Genomic DNA, 23,919 nt, shown 5'->3' on the forward strand with positions numbered 1-23,919 from the left:
ATCTAGGTCAGTAAGAGTGGGTGGGTGAGAAAGAACAGAGAAGAGACTCATCTAGACGTGACACCCGCAGGGCAGCAGTGACAACACTTTAACCTGAAATCTGCCTGAAAATAGACTGTGTGTCTATGACATTATGCAAATTATATGCAAAGTCAAGAAGTCCTCTGTCTCTATTTCTAGCAAACTGAATGTGGCCCTGGTGGAAGCAGCTCCTTCCAAGAGTCGCCCACCTAGAGTGACAGCGGCACAGATAGCATCAGTCCCCGCCCCGGGAGACTGGACTCAGGCCGCGCACCCCTCCGCTCCGCCCCCAGGCCTGGGTCTCTTACACACGAGGACGCCATGTCTTGGTCTGTTAGTTTTGATGCAAGGGAGGATTGGGGGGAAGCAGAGCACCCTCCTTGAAAGCTGATGTGGTGTGGGACTGAGGGAGACTGGTGACTCGGATGGAGGAAGGGAGAATTATCCTCCCGGGCCTGGGTACCTTGAGGCCTTGGCAGGGGAAGGGGTGGTCCTCAGCTTCAAAGCTCATGCTCCGAAGACCACCTTCACCCCCACTTGGGTATGTTACAGACACTCATCACCCCTTAGGGAGGGTTCTTATTACACAGATGATCCTCTCCCTCTTTGTACAGGTAAGGAAATTAGAGGTTGGGGCCCCCCAGGAAAATAGGGCAAAACTGCAAAGAAGTCAATGGGTTTTCTTCTTCCACAGGCAGGTTCCCTAGACTCCACGTGGGAGACAGTGGCTAGGACATGGTGATCTCCCAAGGACTCTTCTAACCCTGGAGGGCAACCAGTCGATTCTCCTTTCTCTGACCCCAGCCATGTCCAACCATAGTGTGGACATCAGGGTGGGGATGTAGGGACCAGGGAGGAGAAAGGCTGCCTTTGTGGGAGGCCAGGAACGCTCTCATTTCCCCAAAGCTGGTCTAAGAGTTCCTCTGGGAAGGAGGGTAATGCCTGGGGGAGGGAGGGGGCGGTCCATGGACACAGGCACTAGGCATGAGGCCGACTTGGGGTCTGCAGGGAGTCCGGTCGGTCCTGTGTGGTAGAAAGAATTAGGGTACCCTTTCTACGGTTCCCTAAGAGGGCTTCTAACACAAAGACACAAATTTTCGAGGCTGGGAAGTCAGATGGAGACCCTCTTTGTTTCTTTCAGTACCTTTCTCCCCCATGACACTTCCTTGCCCCCAGTTTCCCGGGGTTGGGGGTTGGGGAGGTGCTTTCTAAGCCCAGCATGCCAAGATGGGTCCCAGAGGATGATGAACTCCTTCCCATTCTAGGGATGAGCGCGGAGTCCAGGCAAGGTGGGGGCCCCATCTAGGGAGGGAATCGAGAACAGAGAAATTGAGGCCGATGAGTGCACGCTGCCTCCGCGTAAAGACGCAGAAAGCTCCTTCCTAGCTGTGGTTTTCGGGGGACAGTGCCTGCAAACCGAGGCCCAGCGGAGCGCACGCACGCTGGCGCCGGGCGCGCGGGAGTCGGTCCCGCCCCGGGAAGGGCCCGCGGGTCCCGGCGCAGGGGCGGGGCGGGAGGCGGCCGCTGGGCAGCCGTCGGCCAGCAGAGGGCGGTGTGGCGGGCGCCACGAGCCGGCTGCTCCCAGCCCAGGGACAGAACTGAGATTTGGGCCGCCGCCGTTGGGTGGGCGTCGGGCGCAGGGGTCTGCGCCAACTGTGACTTGTCCCCGCAGGGCAAAGACCGGGCATGATACCCTGGGGCCCCCTCCTTCCCTGCCCCGTCAAGTTTCCTCTGCGGCAAACCACTGCAGAGGCACCAGCCTGGCAAGACTCAGCAGGAGCTCGAGATTCAAGCATGGTTTATTGAGGACCTACTATGTGCTCGGCACAAGCTAGGTGCTCCCACAGTGTCTCCAAGTAAGAGACTGTAATTTGGGCCCCGGCACACCTTCCTTCCTGCACTCAGAAGCACCAGGCACACTGTTCTCCCCAGGGCCTCCTTCCCTCCCTAGCCACTGGCTACTTTCTCCCAGCACCACGGCCCCTGTCACTCCGCCTCCTGCCTCAGACCTTCTCCCCCTCAGGGATTTTCCAGCCCCCCAGGGAGCTGTGGCCTTCCGTTTCTGGCTGTGGAGTCCCAGGAGGAGACACTTTGCACACCCCATCCAGCAGAGATCAAATCTGGCATGGGGAGGGGGGGGACTGGCTCCTGGGCTGGGTGGGTTCCAGTGACCAGAAGACATGAAAGTGTCCCGAGCTCATCGGAGGACCCAACAGGTCCCTCTCACTTTCTGTTTTCATGCAGTTTCACTTCCTGGTTGTGCTGCGGACCTTGCACAACATGGGGAGACAGGCCTGGGAAAGAGCCACGGTGGCTGGCGGAAGCAGCACGCAAGCCTCCTGGGGAGGTTGTGCTGGGTCAGCCACAGCAGGAGGGGAGGAGGCTGTGTTTTTGCCACCTCCTGTGGAGAACTGAGGGTCCTTCTCCACCCAGCCCCGAGGGCTGAGATGCCAGGTCGTCCAAGCTTGGGACTGTCCTGTCCCTAGCCTGAGCCCCCCCATCCCCCATCCCTCAGGCTCTACCTCCCATCCACCGACCTCCAGCCCACCCACCCGCCCAGGGTTTGGGGTAACCTCTTCATTGCATGGACATACACCCTTGACATTGCCAAATGCTGAACTTTCCATGTGTTTCTCCACAGCCACCAGGTTCTTCCTAGACACACACTGTCTGGGGCCTGGCCAAGGCTGTGGGCCTGGGCCAGGGGCCAGTGGAGAGCAGGAACCTAAGCGCTGGAGGCTTGCTGGCTGGAGCCAAATGTCTTCTGAGCCTTGGAGGCCCTGCAGGAAGCTGGTCCTCAGCCCTTCTCAGTCCTGGACAGAGAAGGCTAAGCCACAGAGTGGGGTGAGTGGCTGGTTTGCCTGCCACAAGGCCCAGGGCTGTCTGAACCCAAAGATGGCTACTGGTTTAAGGCAGGAATTGGAGCTTGTAGAATTTGTCTAGGAGGTCTTTCAGGCACTCCTGGCCTCAGATTAAGTTATTTTCAAGGCCCTACCTTGAGGCAAATTGCCAGGGGCTGGGGCAAGAGGAACAGAAGGGACTGATGAACTGACCTCTGACACAGGCTGAAATTTCAAAGAAAATCAGAGCGGAAAAAACCTCAAAGGACATCAGGACTGAATCTTTCAATATGTAGATGAGGAAACAAAGGTCCTGGACAGTGAAGGCCTCATTCTTGTCCCATGGAGCAACTGCCCAGGGCCAGAACCTGGGTCTCCTGACTCCCAGCTGAGCCCTTCCCGAGCTGTGCTTGGCTTTAGCGTCTCCCAGTAGTTCTGAAGGTTCTGGGCCTCCCCCATCTGACCTATTACCTCTCCACCGTCCTCTGACCTGGACACACCTGCAGCAGGATTCCCTGGGTTTAATGTCCTAAGATGTGAGCTAGGCTGGTGGTGGGGAAGGGGCCCAGGATCAGGGCCTGCCCCAGCTCTCCCAGGCAGCTGGTGCTCAACTGGTGGGGTCTTGTCCAGGAGACAGAGGCCCCAGGCAAACCCACAGAGAGGAAATGATAGACCCTGGGTGTGAGGCTGATGCCAGAAGCGAGATGTATACTGAAGGCTAGACAGAGCCCTGTGTCACCCTGGCAGCTCTGGTGGGGCAGTGGGGTTAACCGAGGGCAGGGGGAAAAGTGCAGGCCCGGGCTCTGGGCCCGCGACTGGGATTCCCTAGCCTGGCCACCCTGGCTCTGGGGCCTCTTTCGCATCCTGTCCTGGGGGTGGTAGGGGCTGCGCCCAGGGCATGAGGGTGGAGAGGGAGCCAGGCGTCAGGGAGCCTGCTGCTTTGAGCAGGCCAGACGGCGGGGGATCGGGTTTCAGCCCAGCTGTATTTTTGGCTGGATGAGCCGGCAGGCAGGCACAGCCGGCCCATAGAGGGGCACCCTCCTCCCCAGCACACAGACTCACACTACGTCTCTCTACCCAGACAGGCCACCGTCTGCCCCCACCCCACATGCACTGCAGGCAGAGGGGAGTCAGGCTTCAGGCCTGTGGCTAGTGAATCACTTTGGGCTTCTCAAGACCGTTGCTGAGCTTCTGCAGTGTCTTCTTGATCCGCAGCGCAGTGAGGCGGGCAGAGGGGTTGGGGTACCAGCACTCCCGCATCATCTGAGCCAGGCCTGAGAGGACCTACGGGGGCGGGGAGAGGCAGAGGGGAGGAAGCAGAGACATGGGTCAGGAAAGCTGGAAAGGGGGCGGCAAGGAGGACACCGTGGAATGGGGAGACAGAAGAGGGAGGTGAGAGTGTTGAGGAGGGGAAGAGGAAAGCCAGTGTGGTATGAAGGGGAAGGGAGGCAAGGAGGAGAGGAGAGAGACACAGATAGAGAGGAAGACAGTGGAGTGAGAAGGGGGTGGAAGGCAGCAGGCAGGACAGAAAGACAGTTCTAACTCAGCTCTTCGGGTACACTCAGGCCCCCTTTGGTGAGGAGTATCTGTGGAATATCTTATACCCGGGGAAGGGGAGATGTGCGAGCCTTGCGGGGCCCCTCTGCAGCCGGACCCCAGTGCGGAGGGCAGTGTCCCCAGCACCTCCGCCAGCCCTGGCCGGGCCCAGTGACCACTGCATTAGTGTCCAGGTGGAACCCAGCCCAGGACGCTCAGCAGCCCCAGCATTCAAGCTGCCCCCTGACAGGGAATGTATATGTGTGTCCGCAGAGCAGCGCATATATGTGGCTCTTTATGGACAGGCATGTTGTGCGGAAACATACATCTGTCTGTGTACGTATGTGTATATCATGTACAGTCACTCTTTCCGGAAACATCGGTTGAGCACTCCTTGTGGGCCAGCATAGCGATAGAGAACAGGGATATGAGGCGGCGAGGGAGACATGCTCTTTGTCCTCGCAAGACCAGCAGTCTGGCATGTATGTGCACGCCGCATACGTACCTGGGAGGATATGTTTACGTAGAAGCACGTGCATGCCTGTATGTGTTTACATACACGTGTGTGTGTCTTATGTATGAATGTGGAGTGTTTTGAGAAAAAACAAAAACAGCAACAGCAAAAGTTCATAGCAAGAAATGCAACAGAGAGACTCTGACTTTTCAGGCCAGATGGAAGGTTCTGAAAACCCCAGCATAACCCAAATCTCGGGGGTCCACAGGCCAGGGATGTGGGAGGGAGTACCCAGGGAGGGACCCTGGAATCTAGCCTCCGGAATCTCTGCAGGTGAGGCAGAGACCTCGGGCACGTGCTCCTCGGGCCAGAACTCCCAGCTGTGAGCCACCACCCCGTGCCACCCCAGCCCCTGCGGAGGCCTCACCGGGTCTGCAGCCAGCCGGTTGGGGATGGTGGGGGTCTGCTGATCAACACACACCACCTTCTTCATGTCCTCGAAGCTGGGATCATTGGGCACCACATCATAGAAGGGTGGCCTGTAGTCCTCCACGATGCCTGAGGATGGAGGGGGAGATGGGACAGTCACTCGGCACCCCAAGAAGGCTCCATACCATCCCGAGGAGAGCCTTGCCCACCTTCTGTCTCAGGGCCCAGAAAACCAGCTGTCCGACCCATGCTACCCCTGAGAGGGCCACTATAACGTCCTCAATATGTTGACAAATAAGAATTACAGCTGTTGATCTTGGCACTCACCGTGTGCCAGGCATTGTGCTATAAACACTTTCATGCTCTACCTTCTTCATCTTTGCGACAACCCAATGGGTATTATTGTTACCTCTAGTTTATAGATGAAAAACTGATGCTCAGAGAAGTTGAGCCCAAGGCTACACCGCTAGTAAGGGCAGAGTCCAGGCTTAAACTCATCTCATCGGATTCCTGGGCCCGACCTTGTCCCAGTCCCTCCGTGGCTGCCTCCCACCCGGGGCCCGGGCCGGACTCTCCCAGATGCCCGAGAGAAACGTTTACTGGCCACGTACGCTGTGCCAGGCGCTGTCCCGACAGCATTGCATCAAATCCCCACAACAACCCCAGGAGATAAGTCATACTATTAGCTCCACTTTATGAACAATGGAACTAAGGCCAGAGGGGTGAAGAAACTTGGCTAAAATCACACAGGTAAGTGAGTGAGCTAAGATTTAAGCCCAGCCGGTCTAACCGAAGCCCACGCGCTTGACCTCCGAGCTCCGCTCGCGGGAGGAGAGCTGGCCTACTGCCGGGGGACGATGTGGCACAAGGAGAAAGGGATTTTTGCGCAGGTCCACGTAACAGCCACCCACCGTCAGCGACAGGCCCCGCTGTCCCCCCTCGGCCGCCTGCGCCGCTTCTCCTCGTCGTCCCTTAGCGGCAGCCTTCTGAAGATGCTGCGTGCAGAGTGGCGGACAGCTCAGGCAGAAGAGGCCAGACCCAGAGAAGGCGCCCCAGACCAGCCCCCGGCCCTGCTTCCCAGCCTGAGGCGGAGGGGGGGGCCGCGGCCACACGGCCACAGCCTCAGCAGGCCCTACACCAGCTGTTCTCCCCGTGGCGGGCTTCCAGGCCGGCCCCTGTGCCGCTCAAGCCCTAATCAGTGCTGCATAGAGGCCTGAGCGTGTCTAATGGGCCTTTAATCAGTGCCGGGGCTGACACCAGATTACAGTGTTTATAATGCGCCACGAATCTGTGTGGGGCTGACAGAGCTTCCCTCCGCCCCAGGAGCCTGCAGTCCGCCTCCCCCTTCAGCCCAGGCCGGTCCAGCCTTCTCTTCCTGCCGGCAGCCTCCTCCAAGGGGCCTCGGCTCCCTCTAGGTGCCCTCTGCCCCAACCCCGACCCAGGGGTCTTTTGAGCCTCCTCGGGGCGTTCACACCTGAAGGGGCAGGAATCTGAGCCCCTCGAGAGGCTCCCAGAGAGATGGGTTACACCCTGGCCTCCACCTGTCGATGCTGAGGGTAAATGAAGCCTGGCATGGGGCTGGCTCCTAGCAGGCGCTCAGGAAATGAGAATGTCCCTGTCCTCAAGGAACAGAGCTCCAGTCATAACCTGAGGTTGTCCCCAACCTGTCAGGACCGCCAGCAATCCCTCCCCATAGACAGCCTCCACAGAGACTGACAAGCCTCCCCGTCTGGTCACGACCACCACCCAATATCCATCCACTCCCGGGCTGGGAGGGCACCGGCCACAGGGCTGCCCCTGTACTAGCCAGTGGGAATGAAGGCCCTCCACCTGCTCCCAGCCCCTCCAGAGGCACCCCCAGTCATAATGAGGCAGCGATAAGCAGGCAGTGCGGATGCTGTTATATCCTGCATGTTTGTAGCAAAGAAACCATGGCCCCGGAGTCAGATTGCCTGGTTTCAGACCCTGGTGCTGCCTCTAGCCAGCTCTGATTCTGTACCTCAGTACCCTCACCTGTGAAATGGGGATGATATTGTGTCAGGCATTCGTTATTACCATCAATTGCCACGAATATTCACTGAGCCCCAGAATAGCTCCAGATACTGTCGTAGGATTATCTCAGCAACTAGAACTATCTTCATTCTCATTTTCAAATGAAACTGAGACCCAGAGGGTTTAAAAAGTAACCTGCCCGTGGTCAGTGGCAAATCAGGAAGGGAACCTAGGCAGTCTGATTCCCAGCCCATGCTCTTAACCACGAAGTGATACCACCTCCTGCCAACACGGGATGATGAACTAAGATAATACACGGCTATAGCATGTTTAAGCTCATGTGTAAGCTCAGAAGTTAGCTGCTACTGATATTTCTGGTATTACTACTTACCCAAGATTTCACAGCCAGACAGCGCCACAGGGTCACAGCTTAAAAGGTCGCTCAGTTGAACCCTCAGGCCATGGGCACCATCCACGCAGGAAGCCCCTGTCTCCTGCCTGTCCCGCCTGTCTAGCCATCTGCCCCAGGCCTCTTTCCCCACCCTGTGCAGGGCTGGCCCTCACCGTTGACAATGGTCCGACGGGCAATCTCCCACAGCACCAGGCCAAAGGCCCAGATGTCTGTCCACTTGTAGGACTCGAAGCAGTCGGTGCGGATCTGCTCTTCCAGCACCTCGGGGGCCATGTACCGCTTGGTGCCCACTCGCGGGTTGTTGCCGATGTCCAGGTAATCACTACTCTGGGAGTGCATCACAGCCAGGCCTGTGGGTACCAGGCCTGTCACTCCTGCCGCTCACCCGAGCCCACAGGCAGGGTGGCCCCAGAGGCTGGGGTGCAGGAGGCGAGGTGGGCGTGGAGAGAGATGGTGGGACATGGAGCCCCAGGCAGACGGAGACCTGCCTGGAGGCGGGCTGGGAGACCGCAGCCACCCAGAGCCCACCTGTCCTGGTTAGGCTTGTGTAGCCCTCCCGCGAGGTGCCCAAGCGCCCGGAGAGACGTGAGTCGGCAAGGCAGGCGTTATTGTGCCCATTTCACAGAGCAGAACCCCCAAGGCCTGGTGAGGAGAGCAATGCAGTCAAATGAAGCCAGGGTGAGAACCCAGGTTCCTGGTGCCCTGCCCCTTTCTCCCAACTCCCGGAGCCAGGGCGGTATGCTGGAAGGAGCTGCAAGGAAACCCGTGGGGCTCTCACAGAGGTGAAATGAGATAACACACGCACCAGGAGGTTTTAAAGCACCAATTGGTAGCGTCCTTGTCGCCACACACACTCACGCACGAGCAGGCAAAGGCAGAACCTAGTGGGGAGGGGGGGGCTCGAACCCCGCGCCCTGCAAAGGGCCCGCCCCTGCACAGCAGCTCACCCAGGTCAGCGAGGCAGCACTGCAGGTTGCTCTTGACCAGCACGTTGCGGCTTTTGAGGTCTCGGTGGGCGATGGCCGGCTTGCCCTGCGTGCCGAAGATCTCCACGTGCAGGTGAGCCAGGCCGCAGGCGGCCGACACAGCCAGCCTGAGGGCCAGCTGGGGCTCCAGCGTCTGCCTCTGCAGGAAGTCGTAGAGCGAGCCGTGCTCGTGATAGTGCGTGATGAGCCAGAGCTGCGTGCTCGAGTTGCGGGAAGTCATGTCCGAGGCAATAAAGCCTGTGGGCAGAGGGTCAGGGGGCTCAGCCAAGGGGCGAGGGAGAAGGGAGGCTGGACTGATCGGGGTCAGGGTCAGGGCTGGGGCTGGGGACAGAGGCCAGACGGTCAGGGCAAAGCTGGGGCTGGGCTGGAGGCTGGGCTGGCTTAGGTCCGAGAGGAAGCTGGAGTCAGAGGTCAGGGCTGAGGGGCCGACGGGAGTCCTTCAGGACTAGGTCGGTGTCCCTGAGTGCAGGGCGCTGAGCCCCTGGCCTGGCTTAGCATATGCCCCACTCACCTAGAATGTTGTCGTGTCTGAGCAGCACTGTATTGTAGATCTCGGTCTCCCGGAACCAGGACTGTTCATCCCTCGAGGAGAAGATCTTGACGGCCACGCTCTCACCATGCCACAGGCCACGCCACACCTCGCCATAGCGGCCCTTGCCTGATTCGATGGGGGGCGGGATGGGAGAGGTCACATTTGGGCCCGCACAGCCCCTGGGCTTGGGGATCCCCAGAAGAAACCCCCATCTTGGTGCTACACTGACCCCCAACCGCAGAACCACTGACGTTTATGTTTCGCTTAATCCAGCCCCAGCCCCAGCCCCATTTGCCTTGTTGCCCCCAGCACCTCCAGAAGGATCTAGCCCTGACCCATCTCCAAGCCACTCCCTACCCAGCAGAATTCCCATTCGGGGCCTGGCCCTGCCCACGACTGCGAGGCCAAGAGCTGCTCACTCCTGCAAGCTCACGGGAGCCCTTGGTCCCATCCCCCAGGCTCACCCATGGCTCACCTACACACTCCACAAGGGCCACTTGTCGCGCCACTGTCCTTTGCACCAGGAAGGGGAGTCCTGAGCCGCTGCCTGTGGTGCAGTCACTGTCCAGGAGATCCTGGGGGGTACGGACAGGCCACTGAGAGGCTGCCCCCACCTGGCCCAGCCCATTTCTTCCTCCTTAAGCTGGGCCCTGCTGCTGTGCCCCACATGCTACTCACTCGGCCCCCCCCACACACACCCCCACTAAGATCTCGGAGTGTCTGCGATTGTGCCTTTCTTGGCTACCTGTCCCTCGGCACCCCCTCTGATTCTGTGGCTCCTGTCTCCCCCTCTCCCCCTTCCGCATCCCAGGTTCCCCCAGGCCCATACCCCCAGCATGCTGTCCCCCTGCTCGGATGCCTTCAGGATGAGGCTGGACTCGCCCAGCTCGCTGTGCAGGCCCCGCTGCTTCTCCTGCCTCCGCCGGACATGCCACAGGCCCAGGGCACCCAGGGCCACCAGGGCCAACAAGGCCAGCACGGGGCCCAGGATCAGAGGCAGCTGGCCATCTACCTTCGGCTGCTCCGGAGGAATCTGGGTGGCTGGTGGAGGGGACACACTGAGGCCCAGCTTCGACCAGGCCAGACCCGCCCCCCCACCTGGCCACTCTGCCGGTCCGATCCCAGGGTCCTGCCTCCCCCGCCCCGCCCCCCAGCCAGAGCGCGAGGTGGGAGCGGGCGGGGCGGAAGGTCCGAGAGGATGGGGAGGGCCGGCCACGGCGGCCGCACGTACCCTCCAGCGCCAGGGACACGTTGTGGTTGCACAGGGGCCTGTAGCAGCAGTAGTGGTTGACGAACTCGGTGGGGCGCCCCCGGCACAGCTCCTCGTGCAGGCTCCCACAGCCCCGATGCTGCTGGGGCTGTTGGCCCTCCTCCCGCACCAGCACGACCGTGCACCAGGCCCCCTGGCAGGTAGGCCCCCTGCAGTGTGGGCCCTCACAGGTGCAGGTCACCAGCGGGCCCCGAGAGGGCTTTGTGGGGTCGCCTGGGATACACACCGGAAGCTCAGCCACTCCGGGCCCAACCCCTAGGCAGGGCCTCCCAGCCGGGTCTGTCCAGTTACGCCTCCCTTCTGACCTCTCAAACACACCCCCTGAAGCCTTGGTCCTTTAGTCCCATCCTTAGATTATCCTTCCTTCCAGAACCTTACCGTCTGACACAATGAGAACCAGGCTACTGTCCCTTCCCTGATCCTAGGACCTTCGCTCCCGGTTCTAGGCCCAGCCCTGGCTCCCAGCCCCAACCCTGAGGGCTCTCCCAGGCCTCCCTGCCAACGTGCCCACTCTCTGCACCCCCCGGGTAGAGTTTCCCACCCTGGAGGCCAGTAGAGCACCATCCTGTGGGTTTGAATCAGAAGGACAGCAGAGGAGGGCTGGGGTAGCTGGGGGTTTAGTCTAACTGAGCCTGCCTCCCACCCTCCAGCCAAGCTCCTAAGTGCCCCCTCTCCCCAGCTCCTCAAATTCAGCCCCAGCAAGAGCTGAACCCAGCCAGCCCTTTCCCCATCCAGGCCCCCTGTCCCCTACCTGCTTCCCTAGTACTTACCCTGGGTCAGGCCCAAGGCCATCAGGAGCATCAGAAAGCCTCTCCTGGGGAGGTCCAAGGTCATGGTCTCTGCAGAGGACAGGGGGTACAGCAAGATCTGTGAAATGTGATCCCCTCGGTGTTTTCAGCCACTGATTGTGGGTCCCTCCCACCCAGAGGAAATCACTGGGAGCTTTTTGGGGGGGCAGGGAGCCTCCTCCCTACTCCCTGTGTCTGGCTTTGGGGCGGGGCCTGCAGGGGAAGTCCTGGTTCACTTCCCCATGGAAACCATCCTCTTAGGGGTAAAGGGTGGAGGAGCCATGTTTAAGTGACGGAGAGTTTGGGGGACTCCCAGCTATTTACCCCTGCTTCTGAGCTCAGACTGGAGGGCACAGAGGGCATGAGGCCAGGGTGGAAGGAGCATCCTTTCAGCAGTCCCCCCCCACCCTTCTGTCCTCTGCCTCCTGCCCACCCCACCCCACCCCCGTCCACCCCTTTCCCAGTGCCCCCACCCCCCTAGCACTGGCTGCCTCAAACATAAACAGGCTCCTGTCTTCACTTCCTGCCATTCAGGGTCCCGCCAAGCTGGGAACAGGAATCAAGATTGTTTAGATTGGGGTCTGGATAGAACAGGCAGGAGTCACGCACAGCAGAGAGCTCAGGGGATATTCTCAGGGCAGGCTGGGGTGGCTACAGGGCCTGGAAGAGCCGCCTGGGGCTGGGACAGCCCCATGGCAGAATTCTAGGGGGACACTCTGGAAACCACAAAGTCCAGCTCCTTATTTTAGAGAAGATGGAGATTAAGCCTCAGACAGAGGAGGAGACTCGTCCAAGGTCAGACTTGTCCAAGGTCAGTGGCAGTACCAGGATTACACCCCAGGTGTCCAGACTCCCAAGCCACTGCTTTCTCCATTCTGTCTCCCAATCCAGGTGGCAGCCTGGGTCTGAGCCCTCAGGGTTGTACAACCATACAGATCTTGAACAGCGCTTGCTCATGCCAGGTGTGAAGAAACCTCTCTACACCTCACCAGAGTATAAGATGCCCTCTCTGAACCATTCCCTAGCCCCCTTCCTTCTCTCTCCTTGCTGTCCTGGGAAGGGGTGGGGGTAGGGCCAGTGAGTGTGGGAGGGGAAGTGAAACATACTTAGGCACTGAATGTTTGACCTTCCGTGGCTGGTTAAGGTTGAACTTTTCCAGAAGTGTGGTAGAGAGTGTTAGGGAAGTAATTCTGATCTCTGATAGTCCCCAACCCAGGTCCCAAACCATCTAGTACTCCAGAAGCCACCCCCTTCTTCATTTCTCAAAGGTTGAGAACAAGAAGATAAGGGCTGATGCTGCAGCAAGAAGGACTGAGGTCAGACAGCAAGAAGGACTTTCTGAACAGTGGCGAGTGTGCAGGTGTGTGCCTGGGGACAGGATCCCCAGGCAGGAGCAGCTAACACGAGGGAGAGGGAGTGTCTTTGGCATAACACAGCTAGGAGGGCTGGCTGGCTGGCCACATGGGCTTCGGCAGGCCCACAGTCTAAGAATGGGGTACCGAGGGGCGCCTGGGTGGCTCAGTCGTTGAGCGTCTGCCTTCGGCTAGGGTCATGATCCCAGGGTCCTGGGATCGAGCCCCGCGTCAGGCTCCCTGCTCGGCGGGAAGCCTGCTTCTCCCTCTCCCACTCCCCTGCTTGTGTTCCTGCTCTCGCTGTGTCTCTCGCTGTCAAATAAATAAATAAAATCTTAAAAAAAAAGAATGGGGTACCAAATGAAGCTCCATGGTGCTGAGGCTCTGAGGGCAGGATGGTTGGGGGTAGGGGGGGCTCACGGGCCTCTCTGGCTGGTGGCAGCTCTGGTCTTCCTGCCTGGGCTTCCTCTGCCCCAGAGGCCCAGGGCTGGGGGAGGAAACAGAGCCTTGGGCTGCTGCAGCTGTGTCCCCAGCCTCTTGCCTGACCTCCTGCCTCTTGCCCTTCCCGGCAGGCAGTGAGGGCTCTGGCAAGCACTCAGCAGCGGGACTGGTAGCTGGGGAAGGAGGCCCAGACGGGCTGAATTTGCCCACTGGAGTAGGGGCGGGAAGCCATCCATGGAAGCTTTTGCTTGCCCAGAAAGCCGCTAAGGAGAAAGTATGGGGCAGGAAGGAAAGGGTGGATAACAGTAAGGATGAAATTGGGCATCCTTTTCGGATTCTCTACCCATGCGTCCCCTTCTCTGTGCCCCAGTGTACCCTCTTACCTACTTTATTATGCATCAGAATCGCTTGAAGCGCTTCGTCAGAAATGCACATTCTTTGGTCTCACCCCCTACTTCCAAATTCTGACTTCAGTCCAACTGGGACCAGCAAAAGGTCTCCAGGTAATTCTCATCAGTTGGCATGGGTACCACCCCTTGAGAAATGTGTCCTACATGGTGCTAAATCTGGTCCACGTGTTTTCATTTCACTGTGTGGGGCCCCGCTGGGGGACAGGGAGCAGGGTGCAGAGGGCAGAGACTCTCACTCCCACCAGGGCACCTTCCCACCGTCCCCCAACTGGAGAAGCCAGGGACTTGGAGACACTGCTGAGGGAGAGCGGGGTGAGGGCTTTGTTCTCCAGCATCCCAGGCTCAGCCATGGTGCAGGGAGGGCCTGGCAGCTTTTGCAGAATCCACCTCTGGTCTAATCTCAGGAATATGGTGGAGTAAAATTGTGACTCTCCAGCCTTTAACCGGGCCCAGCATGGAGTGAAGTACAGGAGGGTGCTGAGTCCTGACCAGTCTGAACTCCAGGCGACCCTGAATGATTGGCCCAGACACCGGACTCGAGCACAGACTCCCGGGGACGGGTGGCATCCCTCCACTTCGAAGCTGGAAGATCTTCTGCTGACAGAAGCATCACTGCTGTTGGCCAGAAATCCCAAGTGCCAAACTAATTTCAAACGTTATCTTACCACCATGAGAGCTTTCATAATAAGAATTAACCGTCTCTGAATACTAGTTATGTGCTAAGGACTCAGTTTGACGGTTAATCTCATTTAATCCTGGCAACCATCCAGTGGGGAAACTGAGGCTCAGGGATGTTAAGTTTCTTGCCTACAATCACCACGTGTGTCCTGATCGACTTAAATTGCTGGTAGTATTGGTATGCTGGTAATAAATGGTAATAAATCCTCACTTGGACATTTTCTGCCTCCAATTCTTGGGTGTTCAGTGAGTCCCTCAAAGGAGGAGAAAGAGCAAGTGGGTTTTGCGGACAGTAACAGATTGCACAGAGCTGTTGTCATCGCTGGGTGCCCGATGCGGGTTTGTTTAGATGTGAAGACAGAAATCATCTGCTTGCTGTGGGCTTAGTCTTCAGCGGAAGAACCAGAGTCGTGGCGCGCTCAGGAGGTGTCCGTCATTCTGTTTCTCCTCGGCACACCCGAGGCGCCGTCACAGGGCTGCAAGATCCTCGCTCCGTGTGCCAGCAAGGCTTTGCCAAACAGCAGAGGGCTAGACTGAGCGGCCCCGTCCCATACACACAACACTTTCATTGCCATCACCTCCGTGGCCCTTCACGGCCGTGGGATGAAGCATCAAGCCTTGGTCTTAGGGCCAGACTTCTAGAAGGGGCAGGCAGCACTGGATAAACAGGGGTCAGGGTTCAAATCCTGCCTCTACCTGGGTTCAAATCCTGCCTCTGGGTTCAAAGCCTGCCCCTGCCACTTAGAGCTATGAGATGTGGGGCAAGTTACTTAAACTTTCTGAGGCTTAGGCTTCCTACAAAAAATGAGAATAACAAGAGTGCTCATTTCAGGGGTACACTGTAGTAAACTTATTTAGCAGAGTACTCAGTGGCACACAGTAAGCGCCTAATAAATGCCACCCCAAAACCCAACAGCACCGTTTACACCATCCATGGGGCTTTGGACAAGTGACTCAGGTCTGAACCTCTTTCCCTTCCAGGACCTGTCCTGCTAAATTGTGGCCAGGATTACAGGAGAAAAATGTAGCTAAGTGTACATCTAAGACTACATAGTAGGTCCTCAGTAGATGGTATCTGTTTTTACCACCCAAAGAAATGGGAGGACAGGCATTAGGGCAAATGGGGCAGAGAGGGATCAGAGAGGACAGACCCCGACTCAGGCCGAAGCTGCCCCTACAGAGAGGGTGAGCACTATAGTCCGCTACGCCCCTGTCCTTCAAGAAGAAAAGCGAGGTGGGTAGCCAGCCCAGAGATGCCCTTAACAGCACTGACCTCCAGGGCCGGCTGAAAACCTGGGGTCCCAGCCTGCGGGGAGACTGGGAAAGCCTCTGGCCTGGATCCCCAGGGAAGGCCATGGCATGGGGATTATCTGACCATACAGGGTTGGAGGTGAGGTTTGTAGGATGGAATGACAGTGGCAGATTCCTTAAGCAAGAACTGCAAACGGCTGGTTTGGGAGGTGGGCTTTAAGTGGGGGCGGGGGGGGGGGGGGGGGAGGACTCAACAGGGTTGGAAGTAGATGCTCACTCTCAGGTGAAGGCAGCTGCCTGGAGGGACACGTGACCCTTCGTCTGGGAAGAAGAGCAGGAATCCCTTCTGCCCATTTTACAGATGAGGCTAGGGGAGCAGAGAAGTTAAGTGACTGGCCCCAGGAGCCAGAAGTTTTCTGATTCCCAGCCCGGGTTCGGCCCAGTCTGCTCCAGTCTCAGAAACTTCACGGGCAGATGTGCGGGGAAGGCGAGGGGCAGCTTGCCCTAGTGAGGAGCCGGGACTGACCCTACGGCGACCTCTCTGAGGTGCTCTCTGGGATCTGCCCCAAGAAGGGCCAGTGCGGGGTGGAGGAGGGGGGTCAGGCGGCCCGCGGACCCGGACTCACCTCTGGGCCCGCCCTGCGGGTAGTGGGCCGGGCGCCTCCCCTCCCCGGCGGCGGCCGCGGTAGCCGGGCGAGCGCTGGACGGCTGCGGGCGCGGGTCGTGCGGGGCCTGGGACGGTGCTGGGGCCCGGGAGGGGCTCGCTCGGCGCGGATGGCGCGGCGGCCTCCTGGGACTGGGAAAGGGGCTGGAGCAAAAATGTTTCTTATTCCAGCGTCTTCCTGCCTGGCCCGGCTCCACCACTCCCTCCTAATAAACCGTTTCCTATTGCCCAACTAGCCGACGGGCCGCCCGCTCGCCCCTCGCTGGGGCCGCAGGGCCCGGACCCTCCCCCGCGCGGCTCCCAGAATCCGAGGACAGCCGCCCCCCTCGGCCGCCCCCCGCCCGGGGATCGCGGCTGCGCCCCCGCCCCGAGCCTCCCACATCCGCCTCCCCGAGGGGGCGGTCCTTGGACTCGGGCCGCGGGGGTCTCCGTGGGGATCAGGCCCGGAGCCGTGGGACCCGGAGCCGAGGCGGGAGCCACGGTCTGAGGGCCGGCCCGAGGAAGGGATGGAGGGGGAGGCGCCCCCTCCCGCTCTGAGCCGCGGAGGGGGCGGCCTGGAATCCGGGACTGGAAGGGGGGCACCAAGCGCAGGACCGCGGGGAGAGGGGGGCAGGGGAGGTGACTTACCTGTCCTCCCACCCTCAGCCCCTGGTCCTGGGCCTAGGAGGCTCAGTGCAGCCGGGGCACAGTTTGGGGCTGGCAGGATCCGAAATATTTTAGCCCCGCCCTCTCTGCCCCCTACCCCCGCCCCCGAGGACTCCCCACTCGGTCCAAATCTTTCAGCCTCCTCCCTCTTGCCCCTTCACCCCCTCTTGTTCACTCCCGTCTTCCGCAGCCTCTCTCTGCTCGGCGCAGGGTAAACAGGCCCAGATGGGGCTGCTCTGGGTCAGTGGTGAGAACAGAAGAGCCCCTCCAGCCACAGCACAGCTCAGTGACAAGGATGCCTCTCCCTCCAACGCTTGGCCAGAAATGGAAGGAGAGGCTAGGGGCTGCCTTGGATGCTCCCTTCCAGGCAGGCCCTCACCCCACCAAATGGAGATGGGTCTGGCACCTATGTGGGGACGCTAATGGGACAAGGCAGACAAGGCACTGGGGAGCGGAGCAGAATGGCTTCTCCCCCAGAGAGAGACTCGCTCTTCCTCCTGATTCCTTTGCAGAGGCTCAGAACACTGACATCATCGTCTTGCTCTGCTCCAACCACTGTGAGCACCCTGAAGGCAGGACTTCATTTCTAGCCTCCTGGTTATCCGCAAAGACCCTGAAGTCTGGGAATCCAGACCAGTTGGTGACCTTAGACAAGTGACACCTCTCCATGCCTCACTCCCCCCATCTGCTAAATGGGCATAATCAACAGCACCAGCCTCTCAGGGTCATCGTGAGGATGAAGGCCATGGCGCTTATCTCAGTGCATAGTGAAAATGACGGCTGGCTGTGCCTGCCACAGGGTAGGCCCTCAACGAACGTGTTAAATTAAAAAAAAAAAAGCTGGGGAGGTGGTAGCCTCAGAGCTAAGCAGAAAGAGCAAGTATTGGAAGCAGAAGCGGACCTCTAAGGTGTCTTCCTCTAAGAAGATTGTGTAAAATGGGCCAGGGACACCCCCCCCCCTGCTGGGAATAGAGGCTGGGGGGACATCAGCTAAAGGCTCAGCCAGCCATCAATTGCTGACCGACCTCACTTCCTCTGCTGAAACCCTCCCCAGCCCCCACCGCGCAGCTGCTTCACAACTTGTGAGCATTGTGAATTCCAGAACCAAGGCACACCCAAATTTCAGTGTCAGGACAGAGCTGTGTCCTGCAGCCAATAGGAAGTACTATGGGATTACGGTATCTGCTCTTTCAGATTATAGTGGCCACTTCGGAGTATGGCCTCCTGTCCATCTTTCATACCCACTCTCCGCACCCCCCCCCCCAAGCCGTTCTGGCTTCTGATAAACTTCTCCCAACCCCAGCCCATGGATCTCTGTCCTAGGAGGTGGAAGTGGGGGCTTCCCCAAGGGAAGCATTCCGTCTGAGACACACAACGAACACCAAAACAGTGACATGGCTATAGGGCAGAGTAGCTGGTGAGAGTCGGTGGGGACGGGGGACTTTATCTGGGAAGGGGTCATGAAACAGATGAAAGTAGGGTCGCGTTTGGAGGAGGAAAACAGGGCCTGATGGAGAACTGGGGGACGGGAACGTCAGTCCCTGCCGGAGACCCCCCCCCCACCTCGCCAGAGCACTGAGTGTTCTGGACCCCAACTGGGGCTCTCTAGGGCTTCTTGTGATCCCTAAGCGTCTAGAGCACACAGAGAACCTGGGGAAGGCATCGAGGACGGACGTAGAGTTGGAGAAAGCCCTGGGGACTCAGCCCAATGAGGAAAGGGAAAAGGAATTACAAACTGTGTCCAAGTGTACAAAATTAATTACTCAGAAGGACCAGCTGTTCCCCATATTCAGTGAGGACAGAACAAGAGGAAACAGGCTGAAAGGGCTACGATTTGAATTTAGATATTCAGAAGGATTTCCCAGCAGTGTGTGAAACAGAGGCCTGGAGAGCCTAGGGAGGGTACGTGGGGTGAACCTCCAGGAGATTCTTACCTGTGGAAGGCAGGTGACACAGAATCCCGCATGAAGGGCAGGAGATTGGACAACTTGTGCTTTCAGAACCAGCTATAAGTATCAGGTTCAAGCGTCGCTTTTGACACCTGGGCGGGGCCAACTTCGCGGGTATTCGACCCGTGCAGATGCACAGGACCCCACGCTTGGCTTAATGCTCTGCCATTGTCATCTTGAAATTCTTTTTTTTTTTTTTTTAAGATTTTATTTATTTATTTGACAGAGAGAGACACAGCGAGAGAGGGAACACAAGCAGGGGGAGTGGGAGAGGGAGAAGCAGGCTTCCTGCGGAGCAGGGAGCCCAATGCGGGGCTCGATCCCAGGACCCTGTGATCATGACCTGAGCCGAAGGCAGACGCTTAACGACTGAGCCACCCAGGCACCCCGTCATCTTGAAATTCTTAATAATGTTTGAACCAAGGGCCCGGCATTTTCATTTTGCACTGGGCCCCACAAATTATGTAGCTGGTTCTGCACCAGAATGAGTAGGAAGAGAATGCGGGGGTGGGGGGGAGGCAGGGGGGCGGGGAATTAGCAGAGGGTGAGCTAGGCTTTGCTTCATTTAAATTGCAGAGTGGGAGATTTAGATCAGCCAACCTTAGGGATTTTTCAAATGCAAGAGACATGGAAACAGTAGAACAAGGTTCTACTACCTGAGGAGGAGAAAGAACCGCGGGTCTCCTTTAGGAGAGAAGGGGGGCAGATACCTGTGAATTCCATTTGTCCATCTCTTCAACACAGAAGACAGAGTGAGCCTTCTGGGCTGGCTGCAGACTGAGTTTTGCCAGGAGAGGGAGGGAGAAGTGACCTCTCTAGGTCTCCTTCAGCTCTGAGCAGACATCGATCATGTCCTGAAGACAACAGTAAACCAGGAGGCGTGGGGCCTGGGTTTCGGGCCTGGACCACCTCTCTGGGCCTCAGTTTCCTCCTCTGGACACTGAGGGGTTTAAACCAGATACCTCCAAAGGTCCTGCCCAGCCTTATATTATCTTGTTTGGCTCTACGATTCAGATAATGGTACCTCGCCGGGTCCATCGCAGCTCAGGCTTCAAGTCAATGTGGCAGGTGTTAAGGTTTGGGGAGGGGGCGGCAGCCAGAGCCCACCCAGCACCCCAGGAAGAGGCTGCCAGACAGGGGCCAGATTGTCAGACGTGGAGCCACCAAGTCACCTTCCTCTTCCTCTCCAGGATGTCCCCGAGATGGGTTCATCCGCTGCTTGCCTACCCCTGAGCCATCGGGATGACTCAGCTCAGGATGGAGCCTCTGAAGGAAGGGATGGTATGTCAGGGCAGCGGTCTGAGACTAGGCGGTGCCCACACAGCGCCTCAGGGTGAGTTGCCATGCAGCCCCGAGTCTGCGGAGGGGCAAGCCAGTGACCTCTGCACTGCCCCTCCGCACAGCACCCCCCCAAGGCTCGGACTCCTCCCCCAAACCGGCCCCACCGCTGTGCGAAAGAGTCCACGCTTGGACTTGGAGTCTCGGCACGTGAGCGTTCACCTCCACACCTGTGCGAGGCGCTGACAGTTCCTTTTCTACCGCATCCTCCGCCTAAAGGCAAACGATCTGGGAGAGTCCCCCACCAGCTGTAAAGCCCACACAGATGTCCGGTTGTGCGCGAGAGGGAGGCCGAGCCGTGGGGTGGGAGAAAGAGTGTGAACAGGGAGTCAGAGGGTCAGAGGCTCCGTTTCCTTACCTGTGCAAAGATGAGTACCACCTGCTGCCTCGTCTACTGCTAGGTACCTACCTGAGGGCTTGCTCTCCAGATGAAGGTGGAGCCTCTGCAGAGGACTTTGAAGGATGAGGCAACCATTCCAGGAAAAAATTCAAAAAATCCCAAATAAGCATGGGGTGAAATAAAGAAATGGGATTCTGCAGAGAAACTTTATAACGAGAAGCACCTGTGCCCAGCCCAGACCCTCTTGCTGCGGCCAACCCCCTTCCCAGCTATTCCTTTCTCTGTCGCTTGCTTTGCTGACTCTAAATAGTACATTCACACTGCTGTCTCTCCATCTTTTTTCAGCTTTGTTGACGTCCAATTGACAAATAAAATGATAAGGTATTTGAAGTGTGGATCATTTCATACATTTCATACACGGATATGGGGTGCAAGCATTCTTCCCATAAAAAAAATGTTACCCTCATGTTTATGTTTCTGTTGTTGAGAAGTTTTTTGGGGAATAGAATTTAAGTTCTACACTCTTAGCTAATTTCAATTATACAATACAGTGTTATCAACTATAGTCACCATATTTTACATTAGATCCCCAGACCTGATTCATCTTCTAGCTGCAAGTTTGTACCTTTTCACCAACCTCTCCCTATTTCCCCCACCCTTCAGACCCAAGCAACCACTTTTCTACTCTCTGTTTCTATGAGTTTGCCTTGGTTTTGGATTTCACATATAAGTGACACTGTGCAATATTTGTCTTTCTGCTGCCTCTGCATTTAAAAACTTCAGGCATTATTTTTTTTAAGATTTTATTTTTAAGTAATCTCTACACCCAACGTGGGGCTCGAACTCACGACCCTGAGCTCAAGAGTCGCCCACTCTACCAACTGAGCCAGCCAGGCATCCTCAGCCATTATTTTAAAACTTCAGAATTTAGGCCATTTATTTGTTTTTGTTTTGTTTTGTTAATTGAAAGATCATTGGAAAAAAAAAAAAGAAAGATCATTGGAGATGCTTTGAAGGTCTAGCTGAGCATTTAGGATGGCACCAGAGTTCCCAGAGTCATCAGGACTTCTGCCCTCTCTAAATATAGGCAGATCCCACATTTGTGGGGTGAGGGTGGGCAGAGTTGCCCGGCAAGGGGATGGGGGCCTGGTAGGCTCTTGGGTGGTGCCGAGGGAACCCTTGCTGCCTGAGGAGAGAGTCTGAGGGGTTAAGGGGACTATCCCCAATGGGAAGGGCTTGGTATTTGGACAAGGAGGGGGTCCCCAGGATTTGAGAGCTGGTCCTGGCCCCAGCTGGGAGAGATTGTTCGAAAGAGGGTCTGAGTAGCTGGGTGAGGCCACAGGCCAGCGGGATTTCCTTCAGCTCCAGCCACTCTAGTGGGTGGGACCGGATTGCTGGAACTGGACACAGGAATCTGCCTTTGTTTCCAGCTGGAGGGGAAATGCCATAAATCCTGCCCCTTTCCCACCCCTCCGGCATCCGTGCCCAGGCTCTGTCCTTGCAGCACCAGGCAGCCTGGTATGGAGAGCCCTCAGCAAGCTCTTGATTCCTGGACCTCCTCATCTGCAGGCCTCTGCCCCAAACTCCCCCACAGCAGATCATGGGCACAGATGTAGGAAAGAGAGGTTGGGAGGTATCCAAGGTGAGTCTGGAGTAAATAGCCACAGAGCAGGATTTAGGTTTTGACCTGCTTCCCTCTCCTTTCCCTCCAAGAGACCATGGCTTTTCAGCGAGGTCTAAGGGGGAACCCCAGGGTTAGCCTTGTCCCTCCTCCCCCCACCAACTCCCACTCCAAATAGCTGGACAGACTACAGGGTGGAGCACAGTCCCATGGGCAATGCCTGGAGTTGGACGGCTGGGGAATGCGGAGTGCTGGGGCACAGAGGGGCCGGGGAGGGGAGTGGGATGGGACCCCAGGGATGGGGAACCCTGCCTTTATTTTTCCCTGTCAGTGGGTCCGTGTGTTTGTGTCCCGGTGATGGGTGGGTTTATGTGTGTTTGTGTGTGGGGGGGCCAGTGGGCCTGTGTATACTTCTGCACCTGGGGACTGCAAGGCCCTATGGGACCCAGGCTGGCTGTGTGTTGGCACATGACATTGCCCGTGTGACTGATCCAGGCTGCAGAGTCTCTCCAGCCCCAAGCCTAGCCCTCTAGTCCTCCCTCCAGATGTGGTACTTTCCTTAACCAGGAAGAGCCAGGTTCCCTCTGAGGAAAAGAGAAGGAACAGCTCTGATTGTCTGCAGAAACCCTGGCCAGGTGGTTTGTCAGTGAGGCCAGTGGAAATCTGACAGGAGAAATGTCCTCAGAGGCCAGGGAGAGGAATGGGTGGGGGGTGGGGGGAAGTGTGGGGAGGGAAGCGGGGCCTGGGGGTTGGTGTGGTAGAAGATGTGTGGATGTTTCCAACCGTTTGGAAAGTGTGACTACTGGAGGGGAGGGAATCCTGTCCAGGTGCCCCAGTTTGGAAGAAAGGGGACATAAACCAATGAGTCCCCACCTGTCCCTCTGTCCTCCCTACATATATGTACTTCCTTGCCTTCTCTTGGCCCAGCAGGACTTTTCTGGGGCATGGCCTGGGATGACTGGGGACACCGTGGCTCCTGGACCAGGACAGCCGTTATGAGGAGGAAGGAGATGATAAAGGGCCCTCTAAGCATCCCAGACCTTGGTGGAGCCTGAACTCAGTTCTTGTCTACACACATTTATTAAACCTGTACGGGCTGGGCGCAGAGCCAGGGACTAGGGAGACAGACCCAGGTTCTGCCCATGCAGGAGGGAGGGGAGGCTGTCCCAGGAGTCCTCACAAGCCTCGCAGACATCCCAGTGTGTCCGGAAAGCCAACTTTTCAGTCCCTTCTGTAGGAGCCCCTGTTGGGCAGGGTGAGGGCGGACAGGCCCATGCGGGGAGCAGGCCGGCCCGCGTTCAGTGCTGTGGGGGTGGGCGGCGGGCTGGGAGTGCCCTGGGCTCGCAGAGCTTGTAGGAGCCGCTCTGAGAACACTGTCTGGGATGAGCACGTGTTTCCACTTCAGGGCCCACCAGAGTAGAATCCTGGAATCACGGAGGATGCCACAGGGTTCCCAGGACATGTCCGCTGGCCTCCTCCACAGAGCCGGCCCCTTGGCCACACGCCTGCAGATCAGCCCAGTAACAAAACCTGCTGCTGACCAGGTGCTGGCTGTTGGCGGGGCCACACTCGGTGCCCACATACCTCTCCCTGCATAGGCTGCAGGACAACCCTGGGAAGTAGAGATTATACATTATCACCGCTGGATGTTACGAATGAAGAGACGGAGGCTGGGAGCGGTCCCTGGTCACAGAGATGGTCGGAGGCAGGGCCGGGATCCAAACCCACGTGCTGGCCTGAGCAGGGTGCTTCTGCCGTGGCGTGCTCTGCACAGCCAGGGACCCGGTCCTGAGTCCTTGGCCTCGGCTGACAGGGACTCCATGTGGAGCTGCAGGAGCTGGGCTGGCGTGCGAAGAAGCTGGGATGTTGGTGGAGAAGCTGGGATGTTGGTGGCGAAGCTGGGATGTTGGTGGAGAAGCTGGGATGTTGTGGCAAAGCTGGGATGTTGGTGGAGAAGCTGGGATATTTGA

General features: G+C 57.9%; 1 protein-coding gene across 2 annotated transcripts; it reads right to left on the reverse strand.

Annotated features, from left to right (window-relative positions):
- Positions 1-1,802: 1,802 nt before the first annotated feature.
- Positions 1,803-16,775, reverse strand: ACVRL1 (activin A receptor like type 1). 2 transcript variants are annotated; one of them, XM_045873401.3, is made up of 11 exons: positions 16,684-16,775; positions 16,019-16,200; positions 11,243-11,311; positions 10,434-10,685; positions 10,032-10,243; positions 9,678-9,777; positions 9,182-9,328; positions 8,632-8,907; positions 7,837-8,034; positions 5,279-5,409; positions 1,803-4,145 (listed from the first exon to the last, which is right to left on the reverse strand). In XM_045873401.3, exons 3-11 carry the CDS (start codon positions 11,304-11,306, stop codon positions 4,011-4,013), a joined length of 1,515 nt encoding a protein of 504 aa, XP_045729357.1. In that variant the 5' UTR covers positions 11,307-11,311; positions 16,019-16,200; positions 16,684-16,775; the 3' UTR covers positions 1,803-4,010. The 2 variants fall into 2 exon arrangements, with proteins under 2 accessions (XP_045729357.1, XP_045729356.2); XM_045873400.3 differs by lacking the exons at positions 16,019-16,200; positions 16,684-16,775 and having other exon boundaries at positions 11,243-11,339.
- Positions 16,776-23,919: the final 7,144 nt, after the last annotated feature.

The sequence above is a fragment of the Mirounga angustirostris genome, unplaced genomic scaffold (assembly GCF_029215605.1).
Source record: "Mirounga angustirostris isolate CCGP_5_RB_7025 unplaced genomic scaffold, mMirAng1.0.hap1 SCAF_5, whole genome shotgun sequence".
Taxonomy (NCBI): domain Eukaryota; kingdom Metazoa; phylum Chordata; class Mammalia; order Carnivora; family Phocidae; genus Mirounga; species Mirounga angustirostris.